At 38.6% G+C, this 12,464-nt stretch overlaps 1 protein-coding gene across 1 annotated transcript in view; it reads left to right on the top strand.

Moving 5' to 3' along the window:
• Nucleotides 1–12,464, top strand: part of LOC121880310 (cytochrome c oxidase assembly factor 5-like) — a 111,548-nt gene that overhangs the window by 60,532 nt on the left and 38,552 nt on the right. The window contains exon 2 of the mRNA XM_042387470.1: nucleotides 7,582–7,695. Within this exon, the coding sequence (XP_042243404.1) occupies nucleotides 7,591–7,695 (105 nt within the window). The 5' untranslated portion in view covers nucleotides 7,582–7,590. The remainder of the gene's footprint in view (nucleotides 1–7,581; nucleotides 7,696–12,464) is intronic.

Genomic DNA, 12,464 nt, shown 5'->3' with positions numbered 1-12,464 from the left:
TTAAAGAAAATACTTGCAGTGTGTTTAATGTATTACAGTATATTATAAATAAATAAATAAACAAATAAATCGGCAAATCTATTTCAAGTACAGTTGGGTCTCACTTTACGCGGTTAATGTAACCCACAGGATACCGCGGAAAGTGAGAAACGCGTAAAGTGAATAACATAACATATGGGATTAAATGAAATAGAGACCGGCTGATCCCCAAACTCCACTTTTTCCGACACAATACCTATGTTCTAGTAAAAATAACATCTTAATTTTATGATGGTACATGCACACAATTAATGCTTAAGAGAAATACAGTTGCCAAGTTAATGTCCATTCAAATAATGGACTCAACTCCCTCTCTCTCTTCTCACACTACACTCGCTGCCTCTTCCCTCTCTGAGAAATTTTGGGGGGAAAACCACTAGATTTTAAGGTATAGTAATAAATAATACCTCAAGCTAAAGTTAGGATAATATAATTGACATTGCTGGATTCCTTGTAAGACCAGGAATATTTTGAATATAAATCTCATATATTTTGCACAAAAGATAACATATTTACTCAGAGTAAACATTAGATCTAAAATTTGTATGTCTAATGCAAAATCTATGATGTTTATATTCAAAATGTTCATCAAATTGTAAGAATTCCAGCAATGTAAATTATATTCTGGCCGGGTAATTTGTATGAATTTTATGAGCTAAAACGGGCAGGCAGGCAGGCAGACAGTAATCTTTTTCACTCAAATCCTAATGAAACACTATTGAATTAGAATACTGTAGCTGGTTGAAGCAAGCTTATAAATTAAAGAAAATACTTGCAGTGTGTTTAATATATTACAGTATGTTATAAATAAATAAACAAATAAATTGGTAAATCCATTTCAAGTAAATGAAACAATTGTATTCGACACCGACATTAGTTCAAGTTAAATAACAGACTTTTAAGTGAGTCACTAGTGTTTACACTACACCAACCTGTAACATTTGATGCCATTACTTGAAGTGAATTGGCCTTATTTTAAAACACCAAGGATGTGTAAACAGCACTGGTCAATGGGATGGTTGGTAAAGGACTACTGGGTCAGTAAGCTCCCAATGGTAAGTGTCACATTTGGGGTACCGGTCTTATACAGCGAATAGGGCTCAAAAGCTTCTTTTTAAATGGAAATTTTGGGGGCTGTCTTATACGCCCCGTCGCCTTGTAGACCGAGATATACGGTAAGCAAATCAGTTAAAGAAGAACTATTTTTGAAAATCCCTGTACAGTCAGTTCGGCTACAATGCGATAGTTGTGTTCTTGTAAAACCCAGCGTTATAGAAATTCGCTCAATGGAAATAACAGGGCTTATGGAGAAAATAGGGTTAGGTGCAGAAACTCAAATCGAAAAAAAATTTAGTAGTTAGCCTAACGCAAAGGATAGCACAGTCTAAGTAAATGTTACATTCACACCTACTAATGAAATCATACAGTAAATGTAACAATTTACCTTGAAAAAATATGAATATAACTTGATGGGGGAGAAGGGTGATTTTGAGGTTGAGGAGTCATGCAGACAGGAGTTGAGAGTTGTCATCATCATCATCATTATCATCATCAGGTGCAGTTTTGGTTGCATGGGAGGGACGAAAAAACGTCTAATTCCAGAAGTGGATGGCTGTGGTTCAGTGTCTTCAGTCTGCTTCTTGGGGGTTAACTTAAAAAAGACGTCTAATGTTTGCTGCTATGCCGTCTTTCTTCTTTCACAAAGAAGCTGTTCATAAGGTGCCAAAAAAGATTTATCACCACGAACTGCAATCCTGCTCCGTTCTGCATTGTAGTCATTGTCTTCCAAGAGCTGCAACTGCTTATCAACTTCCCTCAGGATAGAAGACAAAAGAGAAGTGGGAAGCTCTCGTGGTTTTGCATCCTTGACTTCATCATCTTCGGCATCTTCTATTTCCCCAGCAGCAACAAGTTGTTGTAGATCAGCTGTAGAGAGGTCTTCACAGTGGAACTCGAGCAGTTCCTCAACATCAGCACTTTCCACTTCAGCAAAGCCAACTTGCTTTGCAAGAGAAACACAATTTTCTGTAATTTTTGGGAGCTCCTCTGATGCATCAAAGCCTTTAAAATCATGAATGAAATCTGGGAGAAGTTTCTGCCAAACTCCCTTCAAGCAGTCCTTACTTACATCACCCCAGGCTTCCACAATGATGTCATTTGCATGCTTGATGTTGAAACTTTTCCAAAACTGAAGAACACTGGCCTTATCATTTCCTTCCTCAGTAGCTGCAATATGTTTCTTAAATGTACTCCTCAAATAATAGGCTTTGAAGGCTGCTATTACTCCTTGGTCCATTGGTTGAAGGAGAGATGTTGTATTTGGAGGAAGAAAGAGCACTTTGATATTGTCAGAAAGCTCAGCAATGGTGGGAGGGCAGCTTGGCGCATTATCTAAAATGAGGAGAATCTTAAAATCTATATTCTTCTTGCAATAACTTTTAAAAATATTTTCAAAAGCATCCACAAGAAGGTCAGAACAAATTTGTCCCATCATCCAACCTTTTTTACTTGACCTAAAGTAAACACCGAGAGTAGACTTTATGTAACCCTTTAAAGCTCGCAGGTTGGCAGAGTGATACACCATGTCGAACGTGAACTGTAAACACTGCATAACCCCGCACCAAGCGACAGTACACTTAAAATGTTTGAGTGGAATCGCGTTACAGCCAACACGTGTTCGCGTTTTACAAATATCGTTCTTCTATTCAGAAATCGCATTATAGCCAATTCGCGTTGACAAAGCACGCGTTGTAGCAGAAATGATGGGAATGATAAAAACCTGCCATACCAATGAAAAAGCGTACATCATCAGCTGACTGTGGTATAGGATATTTACGGATGACCTCAAATTTGCTAGAATCAACACTAGCTCCGTCTAGGTCAACCAAATGCCCCAAATATTGTATTCTAGGTTGTAAGAACTTTCATTTTGAAATTTTAACTTTAAATTAGTCTCTTGTAGTTTAGCTAACACATGTTCCAGTCTCACGAGGTGTGAGGAAACGTCTGGAGACATGACAATTATGTCATCTAGATACACTAGAACTTCAGAGCCTAAAATGTAACGAAAGATTCAGTAAAGTCGGGATATATCGCGACTTTATATTACGATTTTTTTTTATATTGCGGCTACCAAAATTATAGAAATTTTCCTATATATAGTATAGCGATAATTTATTTCATTTCACAAAGGAAATTGGGCAGGAAATGTTTTAAATGTACTGCTATGGCAAGCAAATGCGTTATTTGCTCACCAGAGGCTCCACCGTGGCTGCTCACGCTTACCCGCTCAGTCTTTCTGAGTGAGTGACGAGAAAGCAGCCGACTGCTCAGGGCCGGATTCAGGAGTGGGCAAAGTGGGCAGCTGCCCAGGGGCCTCCACATGTGCGGTAGTAGCTATATCAGGGCTGGTCGACTTGAAACCACATGAATGACTCCAGTCATGTCTCACTTTTGTGTGTGTGTGTGTGTGTGTGTGTGTGTGTTGGGAATTTGTACACTATCAATAAATGTACAGTTAATTAAACATTTCTCAATGTTCTAATTTCCTCAATATAACTGCATATGGCTTCAAAATTCTCCAAAGAAGTGTTCAAATTTCAAAATTTTCCCCGGGGGTACTGTAAGCCCCCCGGAACTCCCAGATGTTTAGGCTCGCTTCACTTGCCACCCCACCCTCCTGGGTAGTTATAATGAGGGGGGCCTCCACAAAGAGGCTGCCCATGGGCCTCCACAGGTCTAAATCCGGCACTGCGACTGCTGCAGATTACGATTTCTAAAGCGAGTGTAAATGGGTTGCTAATGACGTAAAAAGTGAAGTGAAGATAATTGAAAGCTTAATGGAAAAGATTTAATACTGTAACTAATATTTTTGATGTTCGTTTATGTAGGTGTGGGATTGTCAAGTGAGGGTGGCAGTGTGGCGTCTGGTGTTCCTTGATATTGATATTGATATTGAAATACTGTAGCCTGTTGTTCCCGAGTCTAGTGTTCATTGGTGCTTTAGTTAGTAAGAAAATGAACTCGTTAAGTCAAATTTAGTCACTTTTATTGGCCTATTTTCCCCATTGATTACTTGTAATTATATATCGCGATTTAGTATATAGCGAACATCCTTAAAACCCTGTCTCGCGATATATCCTGACCCTACTGTACTTGTCATCAACCTAGAAAATGTATTCGGGCTACTATGTAGACCAAAAGGCATGCATAAGAATTCCCAGTGTCCCAGGGGTGCACTGAAGGCCATTAAGGGTCGACTTTCCTCGTCCAATGGTACCTGCCAGAAACCTGATAGCAAGTCCAGGGTTGAAAAAACTTTACTCTGACCTAGACTCTTCAACAGATCTCCCAGCAAAGGCATTGGGAAATGATTGGGGATAGTGACTCTATGAAGACGACGACAGTAGGTAGTAGGCAGCTACCAAACGGGGTACTACTGCCTGGAAAAATATTGGAAGCATAATGTGTCGTCTATAGTAATGGTAGACCCTGCTGCCATATGTCACCACAAAAATTGTGACCAAGTCCCAGGTTGCTGATCTGACTTTCTGCCTCATTTACACAATTGCAGGGTCTCAATTTCTTCTCTTACTATTGACAGCACAACATACATAAAGTATATTGTTTCTCACTTTTGTTCTCTTTTCATTTTTGTATTTCTTTATGGTTCTTTATTATTATTATTATTATTATTATTATTATTATTATTATTATTTTATTTTCAATTTTATATTTTTTATTATGAATCATATTTACTATGAATTGTTATTATTTTTGTTATTATTATTATTATTATTAGTATTAGTATTATTATTGAATTATTATTACACCTTTTCACATATCCGTTGAGACATTGTTACATAACTATTTGACAAATTTCATAACCGAATGACAGAACACATATCGAATGACAATCTAAAATAACTGTTCGTTCATGCTAACGGAAGTTATTGACTTAAGTTATGAAGTTGACAGACGTGAACAATAAACCGACAGTCTACATATAGTTTGAGAATGTAACAATTGGAGAATGACATACCACCAACAGTTATTTTAGATTGTCATTCGATATGTGTTCTGTCATTCAGTTATGAAATTTGTCAAATATTTATGTAACAATGTCTCAACAGATATGTGAAGAGGTGTTTTATTATTATTATTGTTGTTATTATTTTTATTATTATTACATTTTCGTCCCCCAGCCCCGATGTGGGTCAGTGACCTGTGCCCGGGTGGGCTAATCCCCCCCCCCCCCAAAAAAAAGTCAGGTCAGATCAATAGTAACAATTTGTGGGAGATAAGCAAAAATATCCACTCAACAAGATGGTAGCCTCCTAGTGGAGGTCTCCTCCCCCAAGGAGGGTGCTTGCCTACATACCCTGTCTGAGGTACCTGGTGCCCCAGTTTCCTGTACTCTGCATGCTACCTTTAACCAGTGTCGAGGGGGGGTATTCTCAAAAGAGCTGCTTCGATACTCAGAGGAGATGCTTCTGGAGGAGCTCCGAGACCAATAGATGATGAAAGTGGACAGGTTGTGCAAGAAAGAGAATGGCGCTCTTAACCCTACACCAACTCTGTTATTGACATTTGATTGCTTTGAAATTCCAACCTCTATCAAGGTTGCCTGGATCTCTCTTAAGGTGAACAATATGTCCCAGACCCTAGACGATGCTTCCATTGTCAGATGTATGGCCATGTCAGCCGCACTTGTCATAAGTTAGAGCACGGTGTTCCAGGCAGTATGTGTTAACTGTGGTAAGGCTCATGAGGGTCAGAAATGTCTGGGTCTGGTCTGCTGTTTTCACTCTGGTGAGGCACACCCGGCCTCTTCTAGTGAATGTGACCAGTTCCAAATTGAGAAAGAGATACTAAAGATCCACACAAGAGACAAAGTAAGCTTTGCTGAAGCCAGAAACACAGTCCTGAAATATAGCTCAAGTCATGGGGATTCCTATGTACAGTTTCTATCCCGACACAAGGGTTGGCGAACTGTTGCTGCAACACCGCCCTGAGAATCATCCGTACCTGTATTGAATTCAGCTCCCACACCCGACTCTATGCCACTAATCCTCAGACTTCTCTTTTAGTGGCTGAGGTTCATGTGGGCACATCTGCTACTCCTCATCTTCCTAAACCCACCATCGTGGTACTGTATGTACTACAAAAATTTCAGTGAGATGCTAACAAGGGTCTGCGGAGTCTCTGGAGGTGGACAATTCTCTGGCCTAGGTATTGATGATAGAATCATCTGACTGTTGTGAAGAAAGCAAGACCTCTTTGCTAACTTCAGAACCCACCTCTGAGTCCCAGACACTCCAACAGATGTCAGGTCAGGCTGGACACTACCTCAGAAACGCCGACTAATCCTCCTCTGGTGACGAGACACTAGCTAAAATTGAGCTGGGAACCGACTATGGCGTCTATTTTTACGGTTATTTTACTTGCCCTCAAGATTATTTTTATCCAACCTCATAGCTATTTTACAATATTTAGTGATTATCGTAGTGGTCTCCAGGCCTTAGCTATTGTCTCATTGCCCCATCCCTTATATGTAGATATATTACAGTGGCTGTTTCTCATCTAGTGTCAGGGCCAGAAAGTCAGTTTTTACTGGGTTTCAGGCCATGTGGGGGAGAAGGGGAATGAGCGTGCTGATGCTTCTTGCCTTGTGGCTCATCGTTCCCGTCTACCTGCCTCTGATATGAAGCCAGTAATAAGTTCTGCCATCCCCATTGTGATGACTGCCTGGTCCCATTGACTGTTGAACACCTCCTGGTGGAGTGCACCAGTCTCAGAGATCTTCATTGTAAGCACCTCTCCCGGTGCTGGGTGGGAACCGGGTCTTACCATCTCTCTTTGATGTTGGGGGGTGTAGAAAGCGTGGGAGGGGACTTCCTTACCTTTGTGGAGTAAGCTGGCCTTCTACACAAGCTTTGAGTTTTATCTATTAACGTTCAAATGTTCTTTTACGAAAGTTATATGTTATTTGTTACTGTGTTTTTTTTTACCTTGCATTAATTGATTTTAGTCTTTTAGCCCTTAATTCAGCAATATATGACCTAAGCTGCTGCATTGCCAGGGATGTAATTACCACAAGCAATCATTCAGTTAATTATTTCAAAACACTTCTTAACATTAGATTTTGAAATTTTAAAAGATATCAAGAGTTTTTCAGAAATCTTTTTAATTTTAATACAGTATGTCAAATAATTGTTAAGCAATACAGTATACTGTATACACAGTATACATTTTTGGTATATCATTGAAAATACTATAGTCTTTTCTCCATATTTCCCTTTTTTCTTTGAGGTCCTATTAATAACCTAAGTCTAATTGTAGCAAAGAACACCAATAGTTGAATCACTTTTGGAACATTGTCATATACTGTACTGTACAATACTGTACATTATACAGTACAGGAATAGAACCGTTTATCTGGCATTTTTAGGACCTGGGGATTATTGGAGAATTATATTTTTCTGGAATTTGGAGCACCAGGCCTAAATACTAAGAAAAACTCTAATATTATATTTTCAACAGGAGTTTACAATGAAGTATTATGAAGAAGTCCAAGAAACTGGGGACAAGCGACCTTGTGCTGGTATTCGGGAAGATTTGAAAGCTTGTCTCCTAGCCACTGATTGTGTTAGATTGGTAAGTAAAAATACTCAAGTACAGGTACTGTATATTACTAACTTAACCTATACAATTAAATAAGGCAAAGTTATCTATGTGTCTGCTCCAGGTGATCTCCTTACATATTTAACATGTGAAAGCTCATTGACTTAGGATTTTCCTTATGATAAAGCAGAAGAGCTCGGCTTAAGGAATATGGGTAATGTATGATGTCCATTTATATCAAGGGGGGAACGTACAGTGGTTTTAGGGATTCTGTGTTATCCCCAAGGGACTACACAGTGGTCCTGAGGTAACCCCACAGTGTACAGATATTGTGCAGACATAATGCATTTTGTGTAGTGGAGACATTATTTGTTACACATAGTATTAAGGAGGGAATTTTACTTTTTTAATTATCACATTGGTCCAAGAAGGCTTCTGCATAATGCCCACCAAGCCATCCATCTGGCTTGGTGGAAAGCCCCAGATGCCCTGATCTTCACACCTCCCTCTGGAATTTCCCCCAAGAAGGTGTATGACAGGACAAGGAGTTCCTTGTAATCGTCCCCGAGGTGAGCTAGAATTTTTATGAGACTGAAATAACTAAAGGTTTCGCAGGACATCATCCAATTTTCTTCATATTTTACACAAAGCTTCACTAGTGTACAGTCACGTTCAAGATTATTCGAACACTGCTGGAGACAGCTGGCAACTCAAGGCCGTTTGTTTACTATACTACGTAGTAAAAATTATGAATGAATGTAAAAGTGAGCGGTGATTGGTTACTTAGTTCCCCGTTTCTTAATTAATGGTTGGGCTTTGTTGTTTCGCATTATATTATCCCTTTCTGCTAGTATATACTGTTAATTTGATTTTAAAATGGATGGAACAATGAGCCAACCTATATGAATTTATATTTAGATAAATAAACATAAGTAAAAATCGGTAAGTATGTTAAAAGAACATCATGCATCAGACACAGCTGTGTGCAGGCTGTTTATGAGAGTTGCCTGTTAATCATTAATTTATACTAATATTGTCTTCAAACGTTTAATCTAACCGATGCTAAACAAAACTTCTTTCTAAAGCTGATTTCTTGCAACACAAACTGCTGTTTTACTTCCGTGTGTGTGTGTGTGTGTGTGTGTGTGTGTGTGTGTGTGTGTGTGTGTGTGTGTGTGTGTGTGTGTGTGTGTGTGTGTGTGTGTGTGTGTGTGTGTGTGTGTGTGTGTGTGTGTGTGTGTGTGTGTGTGTGTGTGTGTGTGTGTGTGTGTGTGTGTGTGTGTGTGTGTGTGTGTGTGTGTGTGTGTGTGTGTGTGTGTGTGTGTGTGTGTGTGTGTGTGTGTGTGTGTGTGTGTGTGTGTGTGTGTGTGTGTGTGTGTGTGTGTGTGTGTGTGTGTGTGTGTGTGTGTGTGTGTGTGTGTGTGTGTGTGTGTGTGTGTGTGTGTGTGTGTGTGTGTGTGTGTGTGTGTGTGTGTGTGTGTGTGTGTGTGTGTGTGTGTGTGTGTGTGTGTGTGTGTGTGTGTGTGTGTGTGTGTGTGTGTGTGTGTGTGTGTGTGTGTGTGTGTGTGTGTGTGTGTGTGTGTGTGTGTGTGTGTGTGTGTGTGTGTGTGTGTGTGTGTGTGTGTGTGTGTGTGTGTGTGTGTGTGTGTGTGTGTGTGTGTGTGTGTGTGTGTGTGTGTGTGTGTGTGTGTGTGTGTGTGTGTGTGTGTGTGTGTGTGTGTGTGTGTGTGTGTGTGTGTGTGTGTGTGTGTGTGTGTGTGTGTGTGTGTGTGTGTGTGTGTGTGTGTGTGTGTGTGTGTGTGTGTGTGTGTGTGTGTGTGTGTGTGTGTGTGTGTGTGTGTGTGTGTGTGTGTGTGTGTGTGTGTGTGTGTGTGTGTGTGTGTGTGTGTGTGTGTGTGTGTGTGTGTGTGTGTGTGTGTGTGTGTGTGTGTGTGTGTGTGTGTGTGTGTGTGTGTGTGTGTGTGTGTGTGTGTGTGTGTGTGTGTGTGTGTGTGTGTGTGTGTGTGTGTGTGTGTGTGTGTGTGTGTGTGTGTGTGTGTGTGTGTGTGTGTGTGTGTGTGTGTGTGTGTGTGTGTGTGTGTGTGTGTGTGTGTGTGTGTGTGTGTGTGTGTGTGTGTGTGTGTGTGTGTGTGTGTGTGTGTGTGTGTGTGTGTGTGTGTGTGTGTGTGTGTGTGTGTGTGTGTGTGTGTGTGTGTGTGTGTGTGTGTGTGTGTGTGTGTGTGTGTGTGTGTGTGTGTGTTGAAAAATTCTGCAGCCCGAGCTGAAAATATACATTGGACATAAATGACTTTATACATACATTGGTGGTTTTCCAAAAGCCTTCATTAGAGAAAGGTAAAAGACATACAGTGAACACAGAATTAATGTAGGTGTTGAACAACAAACTCTAGTGTATTAACTCCTCAGATGGTGTTAGGAGGAACTCACATGGTGTAGTAGTTCCCTCAGATGGTGTTATGAGGACCTGGCGTGGTGTAGTAATTCCCTCACATATGGTGTTATGAGGGACATGTGGTGTAGTAATTCCCTCACAGATGGTGTTATATGAGTGGGGGTGTGGTCTTAGGCCTTCTATAGGCGCGGATTAACACACGCCGATGGTTGTTGTTAGGTCTCACGGGCCGTTATCACTGGGTACCTGGAACCTCACTGTGTGAAGGTTAACGGGTAAGAATGTTACTGTTGAGTTGTTCTCACGCTTGGCATCACTGTTCACCACTGTTCACCTCTGTTTAACACTGGTTCCGTTCCTTTCCTAAATGAAATTGTAACTCTGGCGAGAACTTGTTGATATTCCGGTGGGAGGGTTCAGGAGGGAGGGTTGGTATGGGCCAACCTTAGTTGACCTGGCTGCTCCGAGAGGATGGATGTGTGTGTGTGTGTGTGTGTTTTTTAATAAACGGTTTATTAAAGAATTACATGCATTGGCTGAAAATATATAAACTTACATGTGATTTGAGGCAATGATATGCATTCAATACAATTACAGAGGCTGTTACATAAATCAGGAGTTGATTATTTTAACAATAGATGGGATGGTGCTATTCTTATATCTATCAGTCACGGGCTCTTATGGGCTGAATTTTGTTGGAGGCGGACTCGCGAGGTGGGCAGGAGGTGGCGATGCGAGGATGGTGCAGTAGTCCTGCCAAACCTTGCTAGTGCTTGGTGGTGGAAGTCACTGAGATAGCATTTCCAGGAGTGACCTAAAACATGAGGTCAAGGTCAAAATGATGACATCCTGTATATTTAATCTCTGTCCATGTAATCCAGTTGCCTCTGAAGATGTCTTGAATAAAAAGAAAAAGAGTACTCCGTTGTTTCCATCTTCCATGTGATTTTATCAAGATTTATCTTATCACGTTGTCATTGTGATTTACGCAGATATATATATATATATATATATATATATATATATATATATATATATATATATATATATATATATATATATATATATATATATATATATATATATATATATATATATATATATATATATATATATATATATATATATATATATATATATATACAGTGGGGTATGCTATACTGAATCTAATTATACCATAGGATATTAGATTTATAGCATTAGATTAGATATAAGATTAATCGTTCAAGCCCCCAAATACAACCACTTAACACTGAAAATATAATATAAAATTGTAAGATTGTAAAAAAGTGCATAATATGCATCTACCCTGAAATAAAGAATATCATTAATACTTGTAATAAAAAAAACATAAATTAGTAAAAAATAAAAAAAAATAAAAAAATATTTTAACTGTTAATTTGTAGGAGTTCATTAGATTTATAGCATTCTCAATTTTATAAATTAAACTAGATTACGTTATAGGAATATTAAGTAGTAGGATCCGTTAGATTATAGCACCCACTATATATATATATATATATATATATATATATAATATATATTATATATATATATATATATATATATATATATATATATATATATATATATATATATATATATATATATATATATATATATATATATATATATATATATATATACAGTGAATTATAACAGTAAATCCTGTTATTTTTATTTTTATTTTTGTTTTCAGTGAAGTGTTGGGATTATGAGGCCTGGCAGACAGGTTCTGGAACCAATTGAACATACTAATATTTATATATATATATATATATATATATATATATATATATATATATATATATATATATATATATATATATATATATATATATATATATATATATATATATATATATATATATATATATATATATATATATATATATATATATATATTATATATATATATATATATACCAGTCCTTCCCTCACTTCTGCGGTCCCACATTCCCGCGTTCCACGTTTACACGTGCCCTGCCAGAAACCCAGGATGCTCACATTCACGCGGTGTGTACCCTTTACGTTGCAGAACCAGGATGCTCATTCATGATAGGTGTACCCCTTTACGTTGCAGAACCCAGGATGCTCACATTCCGCGGTGGGTGTACCCCTTTACGTTGCAGAACCCAGGATGCTCACATTCCGCGGTGGGTGTACCCCTTTACGTTGCAGAACCCAGGATGCTCACATTCCGCGGTGGGTGTACCCCTTTACGCGGGTGAAGTATAATTTTTTTATTTAGCTCATAAAATTCATACAAATTTTCCGGCCAGAATATAATTTACATTGCTGGAATTCTTACAATTTTATGATCATTTTGAATATAAACATCATAGATTTTGCATTAGACATACAAATTTTAGATATAATGTTTACTCTGAGTAAATATGTTATCTTTTGG

Source organism: Homarus americanus, unplaced genomic scaffold (genome assembly GCF_018991925.1).
Source record: "Homarus americanus isolate GMGI-L3 unplaced genomic scaffold, GMGI_Hamer_2.0 scaffold20930, whole genome shotgun sequence".
Taxonomy (NCBI): domain Eukaryota; kingdom Metazoa; phylum Arthropoda; class Malacostraca; order Decapoda; family Nephropidae; genus Homarus; species Homarus americanus.
The sequence above is the reverse complement of the archived record's forward strand: the minus strand, read 5'-3'. Positions and strand labels throughout refer to the sequence as shown.